The 26422-nt window shown below is 40.9% G+C and overlaps 3 protein-coding genes across 4 annotated transcripts in view; 2 read left to right on the forward strand and 1 right to left on the reverse strand.

The window, feature by feature from the left end:
• Window positions 1-278: 278 nt before the first annotated feature.
• On the forward strand, window positions 279-9671 carry LOC311235528 (proton channel OTOP3-like; the record flags this gene model as incomplete). The annotated part of the gene is made up of 7 exons (XM_084322996.1): window positions 279-645; window positions 6403-6539; window positions 6637-6695; window positions 7294-7451; window positions 7583-8259; window positions 9070-9243; window positions 9501-9671. The coding sequence occupies 7 exons, from the start codon at window positions 279-281 to the stop codon at window positions 9669-9671; spliced, it is 1743 nt and encodes a 580-aa protein (XP_084179122.1).
• Window positions 9672-10681: 1010 nt separating this feature from the next.
• LOC311235529 (proton channel OTOP3-like) lies at window positions 10682-18206 on the forward strand (the record flags this gene model as incomplete). Its single annotated transcript, XM_084322997.1, has 7 exons — window positions 10682-11057; window positions 11276-11412; window positions 11501-11559; window positions 12030-12172; window positions 12304-12980; window positions 17674-17787; window positions 18036-18206. 7 exons carry the CDS (start codon window positions 10682-10684, stop codon window positions 18204-18206), a joined length of 1677 nt encoding a protein of 558 aa, XP_084179123.1.
• Window positions 18207-18723: 517 nt separating this feature from the next.
• Window positions 18724-26422, reverse strand: part of LOC311235039 (protein HID1-like) — a 62220-nt gene continuing 54521 nt past the window's right edge. For both annotated transcript variants that reach the window (XM_084322355.1, XM_084322354.1), the window contains exons 18-19: window positions 22674-22832; window positions 18724-20124 (exon numbers count right to left, since the gene is read on the reverse strand). In XM_084322355.1, the coding sequence (XP_084178481.1) occupies window positions 20061-20124; window positions 22674-22832 (223 nt within the window). In that variant the 3' untranslated portion in view covers window positions 18724-20060. The remainder of the gene's footprint in view (window positions 20125-22673; window positions 22833-26422) is intronic.

The raw sequence follows: 26422 nt of genomic DNA on the forward strand, positions 1-26422 counted from the left end.
AACGTGGGCGATTATGACCACACCTGCACTATGCACGTTGTTGAGGGAGGGTTGAAAGAGTAGGATTCGTTCCAGCCAGTTTTCTTTTGTTAACGTACGTACGCTTTCATGTGGTGTGGTCAGGATATTTTCTATTCAAATGATTTGGGAGTGTGAGAGACGAGTGTGAAGTGCAGAGAGCAGGTAAGCACGTCTTACACACACGAGAGACGAGCGTTCTCCGAGAGAAGGCCAGCGTGTGAAGCCAGAAGAACCTCACCACCACCCAGACCGAACCCATGGCCTCAGATACGGACGTCAGCCGGGAGACCGCCGGCAGTCCCTCCGACAATGGACCCAGGAACCAGCACAGCTCTGACCTCCAGACCCAGGACCCAGACCTGGACCCAGTCCTGATTTGGGCCCCCAGCGGGCGGCGTCTGCTCTCTGGGCTCCTGGGGCTGAACGTGCTGCTGCTGGGAGCAGCCCTGGTGGCTGGACAGGCTTTCAACCCTCTGGGCCTGAAGCACCAGGAGCCGCAGGTCTTCCTGTTGGTACTGATGGGGTTTGGTATGGCCTGGATGCTGTGGTACCTGCTGTGGGCCAGGAAACAACCTGGCATCTCCCCACATAAAGACCACCACGCTGGGGGAATCACGGTCACAGGTAAGCTCCTGTTTATCACCATTTGTGTAAAATGTTGAACATTTTATAAAATACAGTGTCACAATTTATATAAACTAATATAAATTAGGTATATAATTTATTTAACCAGGAAAATCCCATTGAGATTAAGAATCTGTTTTCCAAGGGAGATCTGGCCAAGACAGGCAGCAGCATAAAAATAAACATATAGTTACAGACGGAAAACAAAAAACTAAAAAAAGACACAAATAATTTCGATTTATAAAAAAAGATAGGGGATTTACATTTTAAGAGATTCTGCAACATATTCCATGCAGAGGGTGCAGAATACATAAATGCCCATTTTCCAGCATAAAGAAGTCGAGAAATAATGCATTAGAAATGAAGAAAATATGCATGCCAACTATTTCCAAGGACTCCATATAATCAAATAAGTGGAAATTATTTTGATATTCTTTATATATTTATAAAGCTCTCTGTATATATCTTTGTATTTTGTTTGATTAATGAGGTCCAAAAAGTATAGCTATGAATATGATTATATTATTTGTTTGTGTATTTAATTTTAAAAGATACAGTTTTCGAACGACCATGAAAAGTCTTTGTATTTCAATTTGCGGAGTAAAATTATGGAATGGTCTGATTGTGGAGTTAAAGCAATGTCAAAACATAAAACAGTTTAAAATAAAATATAGTCAAATGGTTTTCCAGAGGTACAGAGCTGAAGAAGGGGTTTGATAACTAGCTGTATGTATGTATATATATATGTATGTATATATGTGCATATGTAGGTAGTTGTATATAAAATGGCTAGAGAAACTATACAGGGTATACCTACAGTTTGGGCAAATAATAATAAGGAATTATTCCAAAAAAGAAAGTTAACTAAGTACAATTGAATTAGTACATAATTGATAAGTCTGACAATGAAGAGAGCAGTTAGTAAAGTATTTGTTAGGGATAGTGTTGGTGGAGGACCCAAGCGCAGAACAGGACAAGGAGAAAAGGCAATAGGCAGAACGAGACGAGGAGCCAGGGGTGAAGTATATCAAAATGAGCCTTTACTTCAGGGCTATTCAACTAAATTGTTCAGGGGGCCACATTGTCAGAAACCCAAGGGGCCAGGGGCCGGACTGCCACAGCGCCTCCCCGTGCTATGAATATATGTACACTTGACACAACACGCAACCACATTTTCACAACTTTTATTTAAAGGGGAACTATTTTACTATTTCTTTCACTATTTGGGCACTTTTACACAATTCCTGTGGGTTTATGGAACACCTCTGTAATATGTTTTTTTTTAATTCATTGTTTTGTATTTCTAATCAAGTACTCAAAAACTCGTTTTGAGCCTGGGCTCCAACCACTGTGGGAACTGTGTGGAAACTCAGCTGATTATCATGCAGCAGTGTCTCTCTGACATCACAAATCAGCACATTTTCAGATGACTCAGTTCAGTGAGGGTGAATATTGTGAGAGGAGAATTGGAAGAATGCGCCAATATGAGAATTAGAGACATAGATCATATTAATATAAGTCCACATAGCTAGGAAACAATGCTAAACACTGAAAAAGGCCATTTATAAGATCCCCTTTAACTACATTGCAAAAGTAGTATACTTTTCAAAAAAAGTGCTTCATTTATGTGCAACAACTGCAACATCTCCTCTTCAACATTTCAATATAAAAATAAAATAAAAAACAAACAAGTGCATGATGTGCATCTGAACATTCTAACATCAACACTTGAACAAAAAAACACATTTATAGTGCAGCTGAGCTTATGAAAAAGTGCTTCATGTCTGTGCAACAACAGCAAATCACAGCATCTTATTAGCACTTATTGTCGACTCTTAACTCTCAAACATCAGGGGGGTGGGGGGCAGACAGGCCTAGCCTACATACACACATCTAATGAGAGCGATTGCACTTCTTTGACTGGGCAATGGCAGAGAAAGAGGGTTCATAGGAAGTGAGGGCTACCCGCAAACAGTGATGCAAATGCTCATTTGTCAAGGAGGCATGGTTGCTTGTTTTAATGGCATTCATGTGAGAGAAACTGGATTCACAGGTGTATGTTGAGCCAAACATTGTTAGCACAGATATTGCCAGCGTTTTTATTTTGGGGAATGTCTTGACATGAATACACTTTATCCAAAATGTTGTGGTGGATTCATTCTCAAGTGCCTGCTTCAGAGCAGATGATGCTTGCATGTCAATTATTTCAAGTTGCAGGAGACCTTCATCAATGTGAAGTGATGCAAGGAACTCTTGTCCTTTTGTGGAAATAGCAGCTACATTGGCAAATGGGTTGCTCACAAAATGCATCAATTATCTGGACAAATTCATCAAATCAACTTGCAAAGTTTTCCCTCAATTTATCAATGAAATCTGTCATTAATTGAGTGACTTTTGGCTCAATTGTGCGTGTTAACGTTGACATGAAAAAAAAAGTTAAAAAAAAAATAATAAAAAATATTTAAAAAAAAAAATTTTTTTTTATTTTTTTTTATTATCATGTAATCTTTGGCGGGCCGGTCAGAATCATCCCGCGGGCCGGATCTGGCCCGCGGGCCGCCAGTTGAATAGCCCTGCTTTACTTGGTGCAACAAAACAGGGGTAGCACAGCAATGGCTGGCAGAGGACAAAACATAAAACAAAGAACTAAGAACCACAGCAGAGCTGGTAGGGAAAACAAACAAACTAATCTACAAACAAAGCACTAGGGATTCCCCGATCATGTTTTTTGCCACCGATACCGATCACCGATCGTCTATGAGCCATATCGGCCGATACCAATACCGGTCATTTTTGGTTTTTAAAAAGAAATAAAAAAATTATATATACTTTTTTTTTATATATAAAATATATATATAATTATACTTGTAGTTGTATTATCTGCAAGACATCGCCACCACGCAACAAGTCAAAATGCTCGCTATCTACAAACAGCTCCACTGTCTGTGTGTATATACTCTGCTTTGGTCAAATCACATTCAGCATGCCCTCAAGGTCCCCAGTCAGAGCGATAGTTCAACAGGGTCTGAAACGGATAAGATGTGAAGCATGATAGCTAATTAGCCAATGTTCAGCTGCAAAAATGAATAATGTCAATTATGTTATAAGACATTGATATCAGGAGCTATCTGTAGCTACTGCTAGCCGGCTAGATGACGTTAGACAATGCATCATGTATTAAAATTAGTGCTGTCAAACGATTAAAATATTTAACTCGATTAATCGCATGATTGTCCATAGTTAACTCGCGATTAATCGCAAATTAATCGCATTTTTTTTTTTTTTATTACCTTAAACAGATCTTTTTCAAGTTCCAAGTTTTAATACTCTTATCAACATGCGAGTCAACAAATGCTTGCTTTGTGCAGCCATTTAACACAAAAGGATGACCCTCATGCATTGCAAATTTGCATCAAATTCAAAACAGAGTGATGCACAAAATAACTTAAAAGAAAATAATAATTTAAAACAATGAATAAAGTGTGCATGAAATAATAGGGGAAAGAAAACGTTAGGAACTTGTTACATTCACACACACAAGGGCTGATTAATCACACACCCCCCTCTCTCCCTCACACACACACTCTCCCAGCTCTTTTTCTCTTTTGCCCCTTCCTCATCTCTCTCACCCCCCTCTCTCTCTATATCTCACACACACACACACACACACACACACACACACACACACACACACACACACACGCACACACACACACACACACACACACACACACACACACACACACACACACACACACACACACACACACACACACACACACACACTTCAGAAACAAACATAGTATCAATGAGAGCATCAATAATACACCTGAGTGAAGTCTAGTAAAAAAAAAAAAAAAAAAAAAATTTAGTTAATCTTGAGTTAAAAAAATTAGTGGCATTAATAGAATCGGGAGTTAACGCGATATTAACGCGATATATTTGACAGCCTTAATTAAAATAAAGTGAACTATTTCGTTTACTGGGTAATTTAGTTAAAACAGTGAGCTAATGTGAGCTACCTAGCTAACGGAGGTCTCATGCTGGTGTAACGGGTGTAAAACTCACTCCCCAGAGGCATCCAAACTGAGCGCTTAGGAGGGAATTCCTTTCTTGGCGCAGCCCGCAGTGCGGACGCCTGGGGTTCGACTCCCACTCAAGGCATGGTCGAATTCGTGACAGGGGCGAGTAGCCTCTGTTACACTGGCGCATCCCTATCATTCTTAAACTGAAATGCGCATTTGTTGATATCAGGAGCTATCAGTAGCTAGCCAGTTAGACATCATGTATTAAACTAAAGTGAATAGTTGACTGTGTAGTTTTGTTTAAACAGTAACGTTAGCTCGGTAGCTAACATTAGCTCACGAGCAATAGCTAGTTAGCCAACGCTAGCCAGCACTTGCGAAAACGATGCCAAACTGTCACGTTGATATCAGGAGCTATCAGTAGCTAGATAACATTAGACAACGCCTCATGTATTAAACAAAAGTGAATAGATGACTGGGCCATTTTGTTTAATGCTTGTTATGTTGAAAGAGGAGCTCTGCGGTGCTCATGCTCTCGACTCTTGCCGAAGGGTTTGTTGACATGCCACGGGTCTGGGAGGGGGAGGAGGAGGAGGAGGAGGAGGAGGAGGAGGGGCAAGACGTGCAGCAGCAGAGTGTGGCTGTGAGAGAAGAGCGAGTGAGAACTCTGCAGAGAATTGGATCATGTTTTCCGTGTCATCGATCGGTTTTCACGATCGGTGAAAATAAAGCATTATCGGAATTCACCGATCTCATATTTATACTGAATATCGGCCGATACCGATCGCTGGCCGATCGATCGGGGCATCCCTACAAAGCACTAACCAAAAACGAACTGTAACACGAAAACAAAGATGGAGAACAAAGAAGACTAACACTGAAACACTTACTACAAACTACTGGATAGGGAGTCACAGGATCACAGGAACAGCAACAGCAAACAGACCATGAACACAAACAGCAGTAGCAAACGTGGACACCATACAATGAACCGAGGGGCAGGGAAGGCACAACAGATATAGGGGGAACAATTAACACATGAGACACAGCAGGGCAATCAGCAAACAAGACACACATAGGGACAGGAACAGACTGAACACACTGGGGTAAAGGACAAAAGATAACAAAAGGCCAAAACACACTGGGGAACACAACTAAAAGACAGAATAACACTTAACAAAAGCACGGTAGCACAGAGGGTAACAAATACAGCGGAAGGGTTAACACTAAGGGGAGAAAACACATAAATACAGATATCTTGATGATGTGCAAGTGAAGGGGGAGTAGTGGCAATATCTGTCCAGTAGGTGGGGGCGAGTGAGGAGCAGGGGAAAGTCTGTGCAAAGGTGGGGGCAAGTGAGGAGCAGGGGAAAGTCTGTGCAAAGGTGGGGGCAAGTGAAGGGCAGGGGAAAACCTCAGGGCAGGTGGACCCTTACAGTATTATTAGTAAAGTTACTAAAGTATGATCTGATGATGAGTAAAAACGGGTGGGATTAAATAAGTATACTTCTTCTTTGACTTTTGTGTTTTTTGTTTGTTTTTTGTTTTTTTTAGTTTTTAGTTTTATATTATTATTTTAATGGCTTAAGGCTATATCTATACTTGTTGTTTGCTTGTTGTTGTTGTTGCATATTTGAAATAAACTTCAATCAAATCAATCAAATCAAAATGACAAAAATGAGAACATTTGCTGTTGGCCAATTTTTTTTTGTTTTGTTCTCCTCTTTCACAGTGGTCCTCATGTTTTTTGCTTCATTCAGTCTACTGCTGCATATCTTCAGGATCGGTTATTACGTCATCTTGGTGGACTGTAAGCCCACTGCTAAAGTCCTCTTTCCATTCATCGAGGCTCCCTTTCTGGGACTACAGGTGAAGAATATGATTGGCTTCTTTCTCTCTTCAGGCTCTTTCTGACTGTGATAACATGTGGCTTTTGTGAATAATTGTTTCCATGTTTCTCTTGTAGACATATTTGCTCTGGGCTCACTCCAAAGACTGCATTCACAAGCACAAGATCATCACCAGGTGCCTCGGTCTAACTTTGTATAGCTGTGTCCATGATGACTGTTGGATTAATACATTTGCATCCACTTGTTTTGCTCTGAATGTATAGTTAAAACAATGCTGATTTATTTTGCACATAATCTCACACAGTTTTGCACACATTCATGTTTGACAGTTACTGAGAGTTAATGAGTTTGAATATGTCTGCCAGTGATGACATCAGAGGACACTGAATCCTTGTGTTAATTATTTACAGCTCAATGAAGTGATGTAGATAAAAAAAAAATGCGAGAGGGATTGCTTTTTTTTATTTTTATTTTTTTATCGCCATCATTTCACTGTCAAACTAAATGCATGCGTACATAACAGTTTTGAGTTTTGGGATATGAGCATAATAAATCAGCATTGTTTTTGTGAGTATTGTTCTTTAACTATACTTGCATGTTTATGTTTGTGTGTCTGATTTAATTGTATTCATACAAAAAGGAGTAGACAAAAAAGCTTTAGCTAGTGCTGGGGTTGTAGCAGAACACTAAAATGCACCCAACTTTACATTTGTAACATTTCAACAGTAGGCCTGTTGGTTTGTTCTTTTTACTCAGATTTTATATCTCCCCAGGTCTGGGCTTATAGTGATTCTCTGTGCAGACCTGCTGCTGTGGCTCAGTGCAGTGACAGAGGACACCATTCACCAAGAGATCGAGTTAGAGAAGGAAAACATGGATGCTTTTGGCAATACAAGTTTTTCTATGAGTGCAGAGACCGCAGATTCAGCAGGTATTGTATTTCAGCTATATGCATCTCTGTCCAATTAAGGGACAGTAAAATAAATATTTACCTATGTGCTGTGCTATCACAATGTGCATGAAACATGATAACAGTATGTAATTAGCTGTGTCTGACTCCAGGCATGGACAATTCAACCTTTTGTCAGTGCAGAGCAAGCCCAGTCTGCCTTATCTTCAGGAAAGGCTACGAGATACTCTACCCCTTCAACATGGAGTACTACCTGATGGCGGGCTGCATGCTTTATGTAATGTGGAAGAACGTTGGACGCAGGATGAGTCCAGGTCCTCATCAACACGTAGCTCAGAAGCTGACCCTACGTATCGTTCACCAAGGTGGGGTTTTAGTTGGCCCTCTGTTTGGTGGCCTGGTTCTCATAGTAGGAGTCACCATCTTCATCCTTTATCAAGTTTGGGTGAGCCAGCACGAGCACCGCTTCACTGCCTTCCTGTTGTTTTATGGATACCATCTAGTCGTCATGCCTGTCATGTCTCTCTGCTGCCTGGCTGGCATGCTGACCCACAAGCTAGAGAGGAGGGCAGAGGAGGGGGGACACAACCCAACTCGTAGCCTGGATGTGATGCTCCTGGTGGCTGCAGCCCTGGGCCAGCTCACTCTATCCTACTTCTCCCTAGTGGCAGCCCTGGCTGTCGGGGCTAGTGGGACTCTGGGGAGCCTGGACCTCTCCTACTCCCTTATCAGTTTGCTGGAGCTAATACTCCAGAACATCTTCATCATTGAGGGTCTCCACAGGCACCCCAGTCTGAAGAAGAAAGTGAGGAAGAACACAATATTCAAGGTATTATTTACATTTGATGGTTTGGACTATTTCTAAAGTCAATATTTACTTTTCAATAAATATAGTATAATTGTATTTATTTGAATTAAATAATTCAAATAATGCCCCAGAAGGGGTAGCAGGCGTAAGTAAGTAAGTAAATAATATTTAACTAAATTGGGTAACACTTTACTTTAAGGATTAAGTACCTATAGGAACCAATGAGGAACTATGTTAACAAACAAATGTTTCAGACTTATGTCTCAGTGCAGGGATGTCCTTCCAGAATGGCTTCTACTTTCCTTCCCTATAGGGAGGTGTAGTCTGACGTCACTGGTTGTTCCACCCGTAGGGGCCTATAGGGATTTATCATTGGGAAAATGGATTATCGGCTATTGTAACAATTCTGCCGCATGGAAATTGAAAAACTTTCAATTTTTGCACAAAATGAGTTCCCTTCTATCACCAACATTATTGTTTAAGCATTTTTGGTTGAAATAAAATTCTGCGATTTTTTTTAATGATTAATTGCGAATATTTTCATGTTGAGCTATAGATTGTGGATGAATAACGACAGAAAGGTACACCATGCCAATGTTAATGCTTTATTTGTTTTAAACGAGACAATTTAGAAATGGGCAATGGGGAAATGCATTGGGTTGGACAGAGGGTGGAACACGAAAAACGGCAATGACGTAACCACTACACCTCCCTATGAAACATTCATATAAGTCCTCATTAGTTCCTAGGCACTTAATCATAATTTACCTCCACCCCCACCCTAAAGTAAAGTGTTACCCTAAATTGTAACCACTCTTATGTCCCAAAAAGCTCAAGAAGAGCACTGTAGCCATAAAAGAGGCGGAGAAGACAAACATCTCACTGCTGGAGAGGAACACCACACCAGCACCACCCGATGACCAGGTAGAAGATGGTGAGACGCCCTGCTGGACCAAGAGAGCAACACAAGAGATCTGTGCCTTCCTCATCCTATCCAACATCATGGTAGTAAAACAAACGTTATGATTTGTCTTTGTACGTTTACCTTTTACAGAATAATAGGGACCATAGCAATCTTTCCATCAATGTAATGAAAGGAGCACAATGGAAATAAGCATAAGGGACTTTATTTATTGTTTTTATTGTACAAGACAGTTATATCTGGTTGAACTGTCCATATATTCAAAGAAGGCATGTCAAAGAAATTCAATTAATCAATGAATCAATCAGTCAGTCAGCAATTCTTCCCTCTCTTCTCTCAGCTGTGGGTCATTCCTGCGTTCGGAGCCCACCCCCAGTTTGAAAGCGGTCTGGGGAAGCAGTTCTTTGGCTTCACAGCTTGGTTCATCCTGGTCAACCTTGGCCAGCCACTTGGAGTCTTCTACAGAATGCACTCTGTAGGAGCTCTGATGGAGCTGCTCATCTCTGCCTGAAGAGCGACCGAGCACACCATACTTAACAACAAGGGACATTACATTGACTAGTTGACTCTTAAACAAGGTAATCATTTTTTTTTTTTTTTTTTAGATCACCATGTAAATGTTAAATGCATCAGGTCAGTTTCCTACACAGAGGTTTGGACAACCTTTGACTGGCTGTGTGTGTAGAGCTCTGTGTGGAGGTTAGCATCTAGTGTGTCTACACTTCTGGATTCTGAATGACTCACAGAGGCCAGCAACAGAATTCAATTAGACACGCATTCACTTCAATAAATGTTCACAGAATCAGATCAGGTAATGTCACAAATGAATCTTCCTTTTTAGCGCAGATGCGAAAGGGTTCTTTAAAGTACTGGAAATAGTTCCGGTAGCTACATGTTATCTGTGTTTGAGTGAACTGTGAGCTGATACTTACTGTACAATACTAGCTGTGATAAAGGCACATTCTTTTTTTTAGATTTCAGACTCGTTATTGTCACATCAGTATATATTCTTTCTTGCAGCATACAAGAGTGAAATTATTTAGTGTTGGTTCCTCAATCATGCAGTAGCAACATCAACGAAATAAGATAAAAATACAAGAATATGATAAAAAAAAAATAGAAAATACAAGCAATAATAGTAACAAGCAAATAGTATGAAGTAGCAGCAGCAGACAATGTTGAAATATCTCTGGATAATAGCTCTAGATCTGCACTCTGTTTAGATGCCAACTTATTTTCGTTGTACCATACTTGTGCTGTATAATGACAATACATTTGAATCTAATCTAATCTAATTGAATCTAAATGTTTTACGGTACAATATAGCTCTAAATATAGTTGGGTAATTACTAGGAGTGTGCAAAGTGCAAAGTGCATGTGGGCATGGAAACACTGGTGACCCGGCAAGCCATGGGCGGGAGCATAGGAGACGAGTGTGAGGTGAAGAGAGTAGGAGAAAGTAACCACAGTCGGCTCACACGCACAAGGGAGTAAAGCCCCACCACCACCCAGACCAAACCCATGGCCTCAGATACGGATATCCACTGGGAGACAGCCGGCAGTCCCTCTGACAATGGACCGGGGACCCAGCACGGCTCTGACCTCCAGACCCAGGACCCAGACCTGGACCCAGACCTGGACCCAGTACCAACGTGGGCCCCTAGTGGGCGGCGTCTGCTCTCGGGGCTCCTGGGGCTGAACGTGCTGCTGCTGGGAGCAGCCCTGGTGGCTGGACAGGCTCTCAACCCTCTGGGTCTGAAGCACCAGCCGCAGGTCCTCCTGTTGGTACTGATGGGGTTTGGTATGGCCTGGATGCTGTGGTACCTGCTGTGGGCCAGGAAACAACCTGGCATCTCCCCACATAAAGACCACCACGCTGGGGGAATCACGGTCACAGGTACTGTAAGCTCCTGTTTATTGTGCTACCAGTGATGGTGAAGGAGGCAATTTCCACCCTACATTGTGGGGAGCGCTTTGAGTGTCTAGAAAAGCGCTATATAAATGTAATGATCATCATGATTATATTACAATATATGAGATAGTACAATATATGAGAACATTTCCGGTTGTTGCTGTTGGCAGAAGAAAAACATTGCTTGTTCTCCTCTTTCACAGTGGTCCTCCTGATTTTTGCTTCATTCAGTCTACTAGTGGATATCTTCACGATCGGTTATTACGTTATCTTGGTGGACTGTAAGCCTACTGCTAAAGTCCTCTCTCCATTCATTGAGGCTCCCTTTCTGGGACTACAGGTGAAGAATATGGTTGGCTTCAGACACTCTTTTTGACTGTGATAACATGTGGCTTTTGTGAATAATTGTTTCCATGTTTCTCTTGTAGACATATTTGCTCTGGGCTCACTCCAAAGACTGCATTCACAAGCACAAGATCATCACCAGGTGCCTCGGTCTAACTTTGTATAGCTGTGTCGATGATGACTGTTGGATTCTTACATTTGCATCCACTTGTTTTTCTCTGAATGTATATTTAAAACAATGCTGATTTATTTTGCACATCATCTCACATAGTTTTGCACACATTCATTTAGTTTGACAGTTATTGAGAGTTAATGAGTTTAACTTTGAATATGTCTTCCAGTGATGTCATCAGAGGACACTGTATCCTTGTTTTAATTACAGCTCAATGAAGTGATGTAGATGAAAAATAGCAATAGGGATTGCTATTTTTTCCAATTACTGTCAAACTACCCCCCCCCCCCCCCCCCCCCCCCCAAAGGGCTTTAGTGCGTGCTGGGGTTGTAGCAGAACACTTAAAAACACACACAATTATGTTTATTTAGAATAACATTTCAACAGTTCTTCATAAGGTTTAAGGATTTTTCATTTACTCAGATTTTATATCTCCCCAGGTCTGGACTTATGATGATTCTCTGTGCAGACATGCTGCTGTGGCTCAATGCAGTGACAGAGGACACCATTCACCAAGAGATCGAGTTAGAGAAAGAAGGCAATATAAATTTGTCTGTGAGTGCAGAGACCTCATATTCAGCAGGTATTGTATTTCAGCTATATGCATCTCTGTCCAATTAAGGGACAGTAAAATAAATATTTACCTATGTGCTGTGCTATCACAATGTGCATGAAACATGATAACAGTATGTAATTAGCTGTGTCTGACTCCAGGCATGGACAATTCAACCTTTTGTCAGTGCAGAGCAAGCCCAGTCTGCCTTATCTTCAGGAAAGGCTACGAGATACTCTACCCCTTCAACATGGAGTACTACCTGATGGCGGGCTGCATGCTTTATGTAATGTGGAAGAACGTTGGACGCAGGATGAGTCCAGGTCCTCATCAACACGTAGCTCAGAAGCTGACCCTACGTATCGTTCACCAAGGTGGGGTTTTAGTTGGCCCTCTGTTTGGTGGCCTGGTTCTCATAGTAGGAGTCACCATCTTCATCCTTTATCAAGTTTGGGTGAGCCAGCACGAGCACCGCTTCACTGCCTTCCTGTTGTTTTATGGATACCATCTAGTCGTCATGCCTGTCATGTCTCTCTGCTGCCTGGCTGGCATGCTGACCCAGAAGCTAGAGAGGAGGGCAGAGGAGGGGGGACACAACCCAACTCGTAGCCTGGATGTGATGCTCCTGGTGGCTGCAGCCCTGGGCCAGCTCACTCTATCCTACTTCTCCCTAGTGGCAGCCCTGGCTGTCGGGGTTAGTGGGACTCTGGGGAGCCTGGACCTCTCCTACTCCCTTCTCAGTTTGCTGGAGCTAATACTCCAGAACATCTTCATCATTGAGGGTCTCCACAGGCACCCCAGTCTGAAGAAGAATGCGAGGAAGAGCACAATATCCAAGGTATTATTTTCATTTGATGGTTTGGGCTATTGTGAGTGTTTAATAGAATTTAGAAAGTCAATATTTACTTTTCAATAAATATGGTATAATTGTATTTATTTTAATTGAATAACAAATAACTAAATTGGGTAACGCTTTACTTTAACGGGGCACTTCACCAAAAAACTGCTGATTTATTTTGTACCTAATCTCACACACATCCAAAAACTCTAAACAGTTTTGCACACATTCATTTAGTTTGACAGTTATTGAGATTCAATGAGTTTGAATATGGCCATCAGTGATGTCATCGGGGACATTGAATCCTTGTGATAATTACAGCACCATGGAATTATGTAGATGAAAGAATAGCAATACCTTGTCTTATAGGGACTGCTACTGTATAGTACCTTATCATTTCATTGAGCACTTAATCACAAGTAAGTAAAGTAAATTTAGTATAGCACCTTTCACAGAGCAAGGTCACAAAGTGCTTCAATCACAAAGAATAACATTTGTTAAAAATAAGACATAAAAGTAGTACAAAAATATATAAATCAAACATATTAAGCAACAAAGACCTTACATATACATTACATGATGTAATAGACAGCACAAGGTGACAAGTTGCTATGATGCTAGCCCTGACATCTCTAATCTATGATGCTATAGCCCTGACATCTTGCATCTATGATGCTAGCCCTGACATTTGAATGGATGAATGAAGTACATTTTTCGGTCTTGTTTACAGACAAATCAAACACACCGTGTGAAAAAAATAAATCACAAATGTACGTATTCAAGGCAAGCTCACACACAAAATCCAAAATCAACGACCGAAAAAAAGGAATAGGCTGAAGCACATGCTTATTTTTGCCTATCCTTTACAAATTCTTAAAAACTAAATATATTTTAATATAAGAGAGAAAAACTTGAAATATGCTGCAAGATATAATTTTTTTAAAGAAAAGAACAAATGTTTGATGTTTTTACTCAAAACTGTACTCCTGAATTATTTTATCCTTTAAGGCTTTTTTAAATCTCCCCTGAGAAGTGCACAACTTCAACCCGTCACTGACTATTCCATAATTTAACTCCCAAAATTTAAACACATCTAGCTTTTACATTAGTTCTTACCTTTTTACATGTTTTAAGAATACATAACCCCCTTAAATTATACTTTCCTTCTCTTGGTTGAAAGAGACATTGAATACAAACTGGTAGGCTTTTACTCTTAGCATGAAAACTATATATTTAAAAAAAAAAAAAATCTTTTTCCCCCTCCTTTTTTTCCGATTTTCTCCCATCCCAATGTTAGTCGTTATGCCAATTCCCAATCCCCTTCCTGGTCGCTGCGCACTTACCCCCCACAGTCGGTCTGGGAGAGTGGAGGCTATCACGTGCTTCCTCCGACACACGTCTAGCCAATCAACTGCTTCTTTTCACCTGGCAGCACGGACTCTCACTGAGAAGGTGTAACGTGTGGAAGGATCACACTACCCCCCTTAGATCCTATCCGCGCTGAGCAGGCGCCCCGACCGAACTGTAGGAGTCGCTGTTTACAACGACCCGGACCCACCCCGCCAGCTTTCCCACCCTCTAATACAGCCAATTGTATTAGTGTGAATGGCCAGCCAAGCTGGTGACAACGCCGGAGCTGTGAGCGTCTCCGGTGTTGGTGACGAACGCAATCTCCGCTACGCCACCTGACCGCCCTACGAAAACTATTTCTAAGGTTTTTATGTTCACCATATCTACACATTTCTAGATTTCTCTAATCTATGATGCTAGCTAGCCCTGCCAATCCAGGGGTTCCCAAAGTGGGGGTCGTGACCCCCCTGCCGCGGGGGGGTCGCCAGATGATTAAAAAAAATATATATATTTTTTAGGGATGTCCGATATTATCAACCTACCGATATTATCAGCCGATATCGGCATTAAAATGTGATATCGGAAAATATCGGTATCGGTAAAAAAGCCAACATCGAGCATCCCTAATATTTGTTCTATGCAGTCAGGCCACTGAACTTAGAAGCAGGCCAGGCCAGTGTTTCTAGTTGCAGCAGCGCAATAGTTAGATAACCTAGGTGGGGAACAACCAGGCGATCACTGCAACTCACACAAGTTGGAGAACTATCTCTCTCTCTCTCTCTCTTGCTCTCACACACACACACAAAGGGAGCCGCATGTGATTGGTGGAGGCGGGACCCTAAAAAAAAACTGTTGTTGCTAATCATTGACACATGCTAGCCTGTAATAATCCCCCCCAGAAAAATCTACTTTGCATTTGATATATTGTGGCATTTAAAGGGTTAGAATTATAAAATTAATATGTGGTGTTATGATCAGGGCTGAAGTTGAATAAAAGATTGTATTTTTTTCAATCTGAGATTACAAAAAAACAGAAAATCCATCAAAATCAGTGTTGTTGCTAATCATACTAGCCTGTTTTTTAACACTTTCAGTGCCGGCCGTGTTTTCCTTTTTACCCCCTTGAATGCCGCCATCCACTTCAATGATAGCGCTAAAAACGCATAATCTATTTTTTAAATTATGGCTATGTGTCTAATCTGCCCGTCGCTTATCAATGACTTGTTTGCAGTCAACATTGTCGAAACGGATTATTTTTTAATCGGTTCATATCCTTTTTATAGCATTTCGAAAAGCTATTGTTCTCTCGAAAATTTTCTGAAAATAAAGATTCCCTCATAAACGGCATTTATTGGAATATTCTCGAATACACTAGACACGTTGTCATTTGTCTGCCTATTTATGAATCATTTTCAAATAAATGCTAGATTATCGATAGTATATGTGTACTTATGCACGCTAGAGAAGCGGGCTGAAAAATCTATTCTCTCATTTCCTCAACATCACACACACACACAGCACATATGGGACACGCTGAGATATAGGTCAAAACAGCTCCGATTACCCCAAGACTGGTAACATAGATTCCTTACCTTAGATCAGATGTTCTCCAAAAAGATTATTCCAATTCCTGATCGCCATTCCAAATATCGATTGTGTATATTGACGTTGGGGGCGGTATTTTCCCATCGGAGCTCCTAGAGGGGCTGCTGTACCAATGGGAGACTCGGTTGATTAAATATGAATTCAGATCGCTAATAAAAAAAATCAAACGACAATTAGCGTTGTCGGCACTCAACGGGGGGCATGAAAAGACGACATAACACGTCGCTGGCACTCAAAGTGTTAACAATCATTTGTGATGCCATCACAAACACTGGCATTTAAAGGGTACAAATAAAAAAAATCCTGCACCAGAATGCAGGAAATGAAGTCTTTGTAACAAAAAAATTCCTGGTGGGGGACCCCCAGACCCCCTGCTTAAAAAGTGGCCTGACTGGGGCTATATTTTGCACTATATTTCCTGGCCTGAATGATTTCCCCAGTCCGGCCCTGGTTAAAAGCCTCCAATGCTTATTAGTGTGTGTGCGTTTGAACGTTTGCATGTTTCAACCATACATACAAAATTATAATTTTTTTTACCTCCTATAATAGTGGGGGTCGCGGCTCTCTGACATCGTTATTTGGGGGTTGCGGCCTGAAAAGTTTGGGAACCCCTCTAATCTAATCTAATCTATGATGCTATAGCCCTGAAAAGTTTGGGAACCCCTCTAATCTATGATGCTATAGCCCTGACGTCTCTAATTATATCCACAAAGAAAGAGAGGTTACTGCAGTCCTCGTTGCAGGAGTAAAGTAAAGTATTTTACTCAAGTACTGTCCTTAAATACAATCTAGAGGTACTCGTACTTGTACTTATTTTCATTTTAGGGAACGTTGTACTTTTACTCCACTAAATTTTTTTTATCCTCTTTTTCTCCGCCTGATTTTCTATGCTTTTCTCCCCATCCCAATTTAGTCGTTATGCCAATTCCCCCCCTCCCCTACCTGGTTGTTGTACGCATGTTCCCCCTACTGGTCGTCGGTACAAGGGAACCCTAAAGTCTACCACATGCTTCCTCCGACACATGCAGAGACAGCCAGCGGCTCTCTTTTCACCTGGCAGCGAGGACTCTCATTGGTGAAGTGTAACGTGTGGGAGGTCACGCTGCCTTCACCACTTCCTGCCTTTCGCTGAGCAGGCGCCCAGACCTCACCTGTAGGCGTCGCTGTCCACAATGCCAGATTACCACCCACGACTTCCCTCCCACTAACTCAGCCAAACGAGTTAGTATGACGATCGGCCCAAGCCGCAGGCAATGCTGACTCCGGGAGTCGAGACCGCAGCCTCTTGCATTGGTGACGAGTGCAATCTCCGCTACGCCACCCGACCGCCCTACTCCACTACATTTCAAAGGAAATATTGTACTTGTACTCTACTACATTAATCTGAACCAAACAGTTACTAGTTACTTTGGGAAAAAAAGGATTTTGCATAGAAAACATGGCAAAAATGATTATATACTTTAAAATGTGAAGTCTGACAACTTGAAGAGTATATAATCAGAGCAATAACTGGACCACAGAAGTCAGTGGTTTGAGGGTTGAATGCTCCCAAGGATCGGAACATAAACGTCATGTAGAATGCATACTTTTACTTTCAATACGTAAGTACATTCAACTACATACTTTTACCAGATTACTATTTTATCTGGGTATTTCTACTTGTACTTAAGTAAAGGAACAGTGTACTTCTTCCACCACTGGTTACCCTAAATTATATAACCATTGTCACGTCCCAAAGCCCACACGATCATCAGCACCACCCGATGACCAGGTAGAAGATGGTGAGACGCCGTGCTGGACCAAGAGAGCAACACAAGAGATCTGTGCCTTCCTCATCCTATCCAACATCATGGTAGTAAAACAAACTACCGGTATATGATTTGTGTTGCATTTCAATTTGACAGAATAGGGCCCATAGCCATTTTTCCATTGATCTAATGAAAGGACCACAATGGAAATACATCTAAGGGGCTTTATTTATCGTTTGGCTTGTTCTATCTATATTCATATATTTAAAGAAGGAATGTCAAATTAATTCAGTGAATGAATGAAGGAATCAATCAATCAGTCAGTCAGAAATTCTTCCCTCTCTTCTCTCAGCTGTGGGTCATTCCTGCGTTCGGAGCCCACCCCCAGTTTGAAAGCGGTCTGGGGAAGCAGTTCTTTGGCTTCACAGCTTGGTTCATCCTGGTCAACCTTGGCCAGCCTCTCCAAGTCTTCTACAGAATGCACTCTGTAGGAGCTCTGATGGAGCTGCTCATCTCTGCCTGAAGAGCGACAGAGGCCGAGCACACCATACTTAACAACAAGGGGACATTACATCGACTAGCTGACTCTTAAACCAGGTAATTTTTTTTTAAAAGATCACTATGTAAATGTTAAATGCATCGGGTCAGTTTCCTACACAGAGGTTTGGACAACCTTTGACTGGCTGTGTGTGTAGAGCTCTGCATGGGAGGTTAGCATCTAGTGTGTCTACACTTCTGGATTCTGAATGACTCACAGAGGCCAGCAACAGAATTCAATTAGACACGCATTCACTTCAATGAATGTTCACATAATCAGATCAATTATTATATACAATTCACAGAGGTGCTGGCGAATATCTGTCTGGAATGTTCTTTGTTCCTCAGTTTTACCTGATGAAGGTCTATGGACCGAAACACAACATAAAGTTTATTGCAAGTAAAAAGACAAGTGTGCAGGAGTTCTCTCATCTCTTCCCTATGGACATTTACGCACCCATCTACAAGAAATGTAATGAGCCTTTGAAGTCACAATTCACATTTGAAAAGTATTGTCACATGAGATGATTTATATTACAAGAAAATAGTTGTGTGTTCATATATATTTCTCTCTTTTTTAATTGTATTTATTTTCAACATGAAATAATCACTTTCTGTTAATCTCCAAATGGAATTGATTGACATTCGTAATCTGGCAGCTCAAAGCCGTCTGCTTGCTTGCCATATGGGCAAAATGAATACATTCCCCGGGAGCTTTTCATGTCCCTTTTTCTTTTCTTCATTTCTTGTGTCTCTTTCATGTCTCTTGTGTCAGATGGTCACGTCAACGTTTTCCCCTTCTTTTGCACAGACGTAAAAGGCTTCTTTAAAGGACCGGAACATCCTTCAAGTCTAGTTCCAGCTTCACTGTCGCTCTCTATTTGAAAGCACTTCAAAAATGAAAAGGGGGAAGAGCTCAAAGAAAAGTGTCTTTTAATAAACGTATGGCGAGGGGCGGATCACGAAATCGTGTGCAAAAAAAAAAAACTCCACTTGATGTCATCTAAATCTAAAACACCATGGCAAACGAGTAATTTTTGGCAAAATGTATGAATTAATATTAATTATACAATGTATTTAGCTGTACCTATAAAAGACGTTTTAAGGATCATTTGGCATTTGTCACTAGTGTTTATATTGTACTCACACGACAGCTTTTGTAACAGACAGCGTATAGACAGTGATTAATTGACACCTTTTCTTCTTGTTCTTTGAGACCTGAGGGTTGTCAAGAAAAAGAAAAGAAAAACCCTTGTCTGCTTGTTTCGTTGGAATAAAGACAGTGTTGTTTTAAGATGTGACGTCTCCCCATCAGTCTTCCTGATACAGATCAAGGAAACTATAAAAGAAGGAAGGGTCATCACATCAGAATAACAGCGTTCTATTCTCTGCTTGGTGCCAGACTTTGGTGTAATTTATATTGAAGCCTATGGGAGATGTAAATAATACAACGAATACAGCAGCTATCTGAGGAACTATACATCAACCAATGTATCAAACGTTAGCTAGTTAACAATGCAACAGATTGCTGATGATTCTGACATCCAAGGTAATAACCTGTTTAAATGATAAAAACGAGGAGATGGCTGATCTTATTCCACTCAATGTCAGCCGAACTGAATGTTTCTGCACTTGGCACCAATGTGCGTTCACACGCTATGTGACGTGATGACCCTTCCTTCTTTTATAGTTTCCTTGATACAGATCACCGCTCAGGTATATCAGGATGTCGTTTTTTTTTATTTATTGGTGAGCGTGTGTGAGGAAGCAAGCAGCCAGCAGGCACAACAATTCCAGGGATGTTGAAGAGGCGTCTGCAATGCCTCCTCCTCCTTCTCTCTTAAATCCTCTGGATCTCGAAGAGCCTCACGTCCGTGTCGTACCAGATAGGGGGATCCGCGTTACTACGGCAACGAGGGAGATAAATCAAACTCAGTCTCGAGTGCCATGACAACAGAAAAGTGTTTCATCTCGTTCAACTCAGCAGGTCACCATGATATCCTCCTACGACGATGAGACCAGCTGTTACAACTTGTGTAGGCTGTACTACATTGTGAATATTTCTAAATGTATTAAATACAATGAATATGCTGTACTCTAGTTATTTAGCCACTGTGAAAATGTTTAGGTCTGAATGGATAGGAAGGGCCTTGCCTTAGTGGGTTAGTGGGTAATGGGTCATTGGTGCACATATAGCTTCCACAGCATGTTGACAATGTGCACGTAAATCACGCGTGGACAGCGCTCGAGACTCGGAAAGCTGGCAATGTGAAATAATTTGATTATTCATGGAGGCCCTCATCAGGAGTCTTTGATTGAGGATTTACTGACAGAATGATATGTTGCAACACGATGTATTTTTTTCTCTTTTCTTTCCCATAAGGTTAACAACACGCTTGCCAACATTATTATCCAGTTCATATATACATACACACATACTGTACTGCCCTACAAAGGCAAGGAAACGGCCCTAGCCTAGATCTCTATACAATGGTGGACTAATAAAAGTATTTATACATGATAGCAGATAAGATAAGTGGAGCACTGACATACACAATGAGTTATGGATATGACGTAAATAATGAGTTATAGATAGTATGTACATAATGTGTTATGGATATGATGTACATAATGAGTTATAGATATGACATACATAATGAGTTATATATAGTGTGTACATAATAAGTAATAGATACTAGTAATAGTAAAGGCTATCTGTCTGTAATAGAGAAAGAGATGGAGAGAGAGAAGTGTGTTGGTAAATTGTCCTGTCAGATAGAATGCTCAATACAAGTGCAAACGGAACATTTATCCATATGCCTTTACACATCAATTGTCTGACAGTGTGTCCAGATAAAACACAAAAATAAATATTGCCCTGCTTGTTGATAACTAGCCAATCAGTTATGAAGATGTGCTAATGCATTTGGTCTCAACAGTAGCATTGTTGCATTTACAAAAACTGGACCATTTCTAAATGTGACCCATTTAATATAGATATATATATACACTGTATAGGCTATGGAGCATTCATAGCAGTTTATTTCATATTAATTGTGAAGATGTGTCCACATTGCTCCATCACATCAGGTGAATAATTTACCAATCTCTTTTCTTGATCCTCCAATCACAACTGTTGATTTGTGGAAAGCAACAGCTCTGATTGAGGAAGAAAAGGGCAGGTTTGAGATAGTTAAATTTCTTGCGCCAGTTGGAATAATTTTGAACTTAATGCCTGCAAATGTGGCATGGCGTATATCTTAATAATGATTTGCATTCAGACAGCTGGAGGAGGGATCCTTATCAAGAGTCACACATGGTTTGCTAGGACAGCTAGTGACGTCTGAAATGCACCCGTTCACTAGCTGGTAACATGTTATCTGTCCGTCTCGCTAACGAGGTCAGGCTGTGTTCTTGCTGGTTCCCGGCTGTATGTGTACGCTACGCTTTGCTTGCTTCATATCACAGCTGGGCAAATTAAAATAGGACAAAAATTTACTTTAGAACTTTAGATCTCCCATATGTCATGTAATTTTATTTTACTTACTCGGAAGCATTTTATATGACCTAAACATAAAATTCCAGGCATTTATTTGTTAAACACTTACCCCAAAGTTTTTGAAATGGTCCAACTTCTCAAAATGTCAATGGAGTTTTCTGGGGGCATCTTTTTATAAAATGTTTTACATATTTTTTTTATCCACTTTTTCTCCTCTTTTTTCTATTTTTCTCCCATCCCAATTTTGCTGTGCCAATTCTCCCCTCCCCTGTCTTGAACGTTGCTCGCATATGCCCCCCACTGGCCGGTTGTAGGGAGGATAGAAGCCTTGCATCACGTGTCCCCTCCGATACACGAGGAGGTAGCCCGTCACATCTTTTCACCTGCCAGCGCGGACTCTCATTGGCGAGGTGTAACGTGTGGGAGGCTCACACTACCCCCGCCATTTCCTGTCTCTGCTGTGCAGGCGTCCCCAAACCGACCTGTAGGAGTCGCTGTCCACAACGTCCAGATTACCACCCATCGACTTCCACCCGCTAACTCTGCCAATTGAGTTAGTTTAACGATCGGCCCAAGCCGGAGGCAACGCCGACAGCCGGATTCGAACCCGGTGTCTCTTGCGTTGGTGACGAGCGCAATGTCCGCTGCGCCACCCGCCGCCCTTGGGGGCTGACATCTTGATTAGAATGTAAAATGTCTTACTTTCACTCCAAGTCGATTCAATTCATCATGGCAGCGCCCAGTATATACAAAAATGTGGATATAAAATGTTTCAGAGTAAGTAAAATAAAATGACATAACATAGTCACCTGGGAGATCTAAAGTTCCTGTTAATTTGCCCGGCTGTGATATGAAGCGGGGGGGGGGGGGGGGGGGGAGCAATCCCAACCTGAGCATGACATAAGAGCAAAATGGCCACCGTGTGAATACGGTCAATGAGCCTGCATGTCTCACCGTAGGTAGATCAGTCCCCACATGTAGGTGCGGAACCACATGGCGGTGCCGGCGTTGGCCTGGTACTTCCTGATGAGGATGGGGTGGGGGACGGGCAGGAGCCCCACTAGGGTCCCGTGTTGGAGGAACTTCAGGATCTCCGACTCGTCAGTCAAGCCCCTGGAGACGAGACATCGTTAATGCCATCATCTCTAGATCAAATGGATCTTAATGATTCAGACTATACCACTCAGATTTGGGGGATTAATTCCCACACCATATTCTATGGTATACTGCATCATAGATCTATGTAAACATATACTGTACATGTTTACAATACTGTCGTCAGTGATATGGATCCATTTTTATCCAATGTGTAACATTTGCACATTGAGGGAATATTATAAAGAAAAGACCACTTTGAATGAAGTAGCAACTGCATGACAAAAAACAAGACATTGAAGACATGCCACATTATAATGTAATATGGACAGGAAAAAACTGAATACCTTAAAATATTGTTATACCATTATTAACAAGAACTAGGTGCGGTTGGGTAGTGTAGAGGTCTAAGCACTCGCCTATCACCGCAGAGACCCGGGTTAAATTCCCGGCAGCGGTAGCTCCGGCTTAGTCAGACATCCCTACGAACACAATTGGCAGTGTTCGTGGTTGGGAAGCCGGTGGGGTATGAATCTGGTCGACTCCTACTTGTCGGTTGGGACACCTGTTGGGCAGGGAGGGGATCTGGGGGAGATAGCGTGAACCTCTGCGTGCATTACGCTCTCCCAGTGAAACTCCTAGCTGGTGAGTCCACATGTATCGGAGGAGGCACGTGGTCGTGGTAGTCTACACCCTCTGCAGACTGACAGTAGTGTAGGGGAGAACGGGGGACGTTGTCACACGGGTAGGTTGTCACATTCATTATATTTCACCACCAGAGGGTCCTGTCTCCCATATTTTGGTATTTAAATGTCCAAAATTGGGGTCAGAGTCCACCTACATTGTCATCTTTGGAGTGAAACAGCTGAATTTCCGGTGAGAGGACTTTGTGTTTTTCATGTCCATTTGTAAATATTCCGCTCCTCAGTATTTTTCTTCTAGGCTTTTACACAATTGGTTTATAATGAAACAATTATTACCCTTAAAAAGTGTGAAGGGATAGCTATAGTTTAGATTGTTGTTAGCTAGCTAACTAGTTGTTAAATGGCTGTTAGCCTTGATGCTATCAAGACATTCCAGTTGGGGTTGGTAGTCACATTTTATTTGGGGTTCGTTGTCACATGTTGTGTAGGCTATTATTGTTAGGCCGATTTATTGTGTTCTTATTTTGTTATATAGGATGGCCTAAAGATGTGTTTCCTGTTTATGTTCATGTTAAGGGGAGACACTGCAGGTGAATAGGGTAAACAAATTAACTAATAGATATCACAATGAAACTTCCCCAGTTGATTACTTATATTAAGACAAGACTTTTTTGTATTACAAGTTTTCTGAAATTGTATGTTTAAATATGCAAATGAGGCATGATCTACTTAAATATGCACTAATTTGCATATAATTCCAGGACAGAAATCTGAACATTGGATAAAGCCATTTTCAAAATTATAGTTTCATTTTGTTGACATATTAGAGCCAAAGGTTATTACAGAGGGGATTTTGGATATCTCTTTTTATCACTCCATAAATCAGAAAATACTCCATTCAGTCCATTTTTATGGTAAAATTCCATATTTCGCCATGTTTTTAGGAATAAAATGTGATATAAATCAGGGTATGAATGCGATATCAACAAACCCTTCTGTAAATACCTTCAGAACATAGATATGAATAGAACTGGATGGTTTGGTGTATGTGTGTGCTACTGAAGTGGAGATTTCTGGCTCAGAGTATGAGGAAAAACTCTTAAAACTCATTTTTGGGAAAACGCCTTCAACGTTCTGTATTGTAAAATGCCATACTTTTTTTTTTAAACAGATATTTACTAACACAATACCTAATCAAACCATTAGTAATAGACAACCTAAACACATGCCTGATAACTGAATAATAATAATAATGATGTTATTGAACTGAACAGAACTACACACAGGCTACAAACAGTGTAGTACAGTGTAGTACCCCCTAATAGGCAAAAAATATTTGAATAGATATCACTATGAAACTTTCCCAATTTGTTATGTACATATAAACTAAGAAAAAATATATTGCAAGTTTTCTGAAATTTATGTTTATATATGCAAATGAGGCACTTCTCCATTAAATATGTGCACATTTATGGATGCAATAAGGCAAAATGATGTAAAATAAACAACTAAATGTGTGTTATTGACGTTTTATTGTCACTAGTTTCATAGAAGACATGTTTAGGAAGCAAAATATAACAAAATCTCAAAATCAACAAAAAAAGTATATTTGACTATTCACCTGCAGTGTCTCGCCTTAAGATGTAAGTAAGTAAGTAAGTAAGTAAGTATTTATAAAGCACCTTTCATACATGTCATGTAGCTCAAAGTGCTGTACACAATTATAGGCATATATAACGATAAAAGCAATAAAGTCATAGTGATCAGTTAAGATAAAAAAAAAATAAAAATAATAGTAACGTAAAAATGAAAATAACGTAAAAACAGTCATTTGCTTACCAGTTTGGGAGAACAGGTCCGCACAAACATTTCCGCTCAGTGGCAACCGGAAGTGCACTAAACCAATGCACTTGTATGGTAGCAATGTTTAGCTCTTATAACGCTAGTGTAGTTACGTTTTTATCAGTGGTCATAGTTGGGTCCATAGTGCTTTACCAAGTCCCATGGATCCATCAGTGGCCGTGTATTGTGGTAGAAAGAAAGAAAAAGAAAAACGTATAAAGAAAACAGTCTAAAGTTTGAAAGTTTGGGAGGTCCGCAAAAACACGCCTTCAGCTCAGAAGCTGAGGCGTGTCAAAAACTTTTGAAAAAACTGGAGGCGTGTCTCCTATTGTACCCATTCCTTCATCTAAAAAGTTTGAAAGTTTGGGAGGTCCGCAAAAACACGCCTTCAGCTCAGAAGCTGAGGCGTGTCAAAAACTTTTGAAAAACTGGAGGCGTGTCTCCTATTGTACCCATTCCTTCATCTAAAAAGTTTGAAAGTTTGGGAGGTCCGCAAAAACACGCCTTCAGCTCAGAAGCTGAGGCGTGTCAAAAACTTTTGAAAAACTGGAGGCGTGTCTCCTATGTACCCGTTCCTTCATCTAAAAAGTTGGGTCCACAAGGCTTATCCTAGCCTCATGGATCCATCAGGTTTTTCCAAGCCATAACTATTTGTAAGCTAGACTGTATAGGTACGTTTTTAATTTTCCTTTAAAAATGTGTATAGAGCTGGCGTTTCTGATGTGTGTTGGTAGTGTGTTCCATAGTTTTGGGGCATAGTTGGCAAATGCCATACTTCCTATCCTTTTTTGGTTTCTGGGCGTGTCTAGTAAACCTGTAGTGGATGACCGTAGCGTTCTTGAGGGCAGATAACTAACTAGGGAATTTGCTATGTATTTTGGGCCTTGCTCATTAAGAGCTTTATATGTTAGGAAAAGGACCTTAAAATCAATTCTATGAGTTATTGGAAGCCAGTGCAGAGTGGCCAGGACTGGAGTGATATGTTCTCTTCTCCTTGTATGAGTTAGTAATCGAGCTGCAGAGTTTTGGATAAGCTGAAGCTTCCCAATGGTTGCTTTGGGAAGACCAGTGAACAGTGCATTACAATAGTCAAGCCGACTTGATACAAAAGCATGAATAAGT

The sequence above is a fragment of the Notolepis coatsorum genome (assembly GCF_963971535.1).
Source record: "Notolepis coatsorum genome assembly, chromosome: 10".
NCBI classification, from domain to species: domain Eukaryota; kingdom Metazoa; phylum Chordata; class Actinopteri; order Aulopiformes; family Paralepididae; genus Notolepis; species Notolepis coatsorum.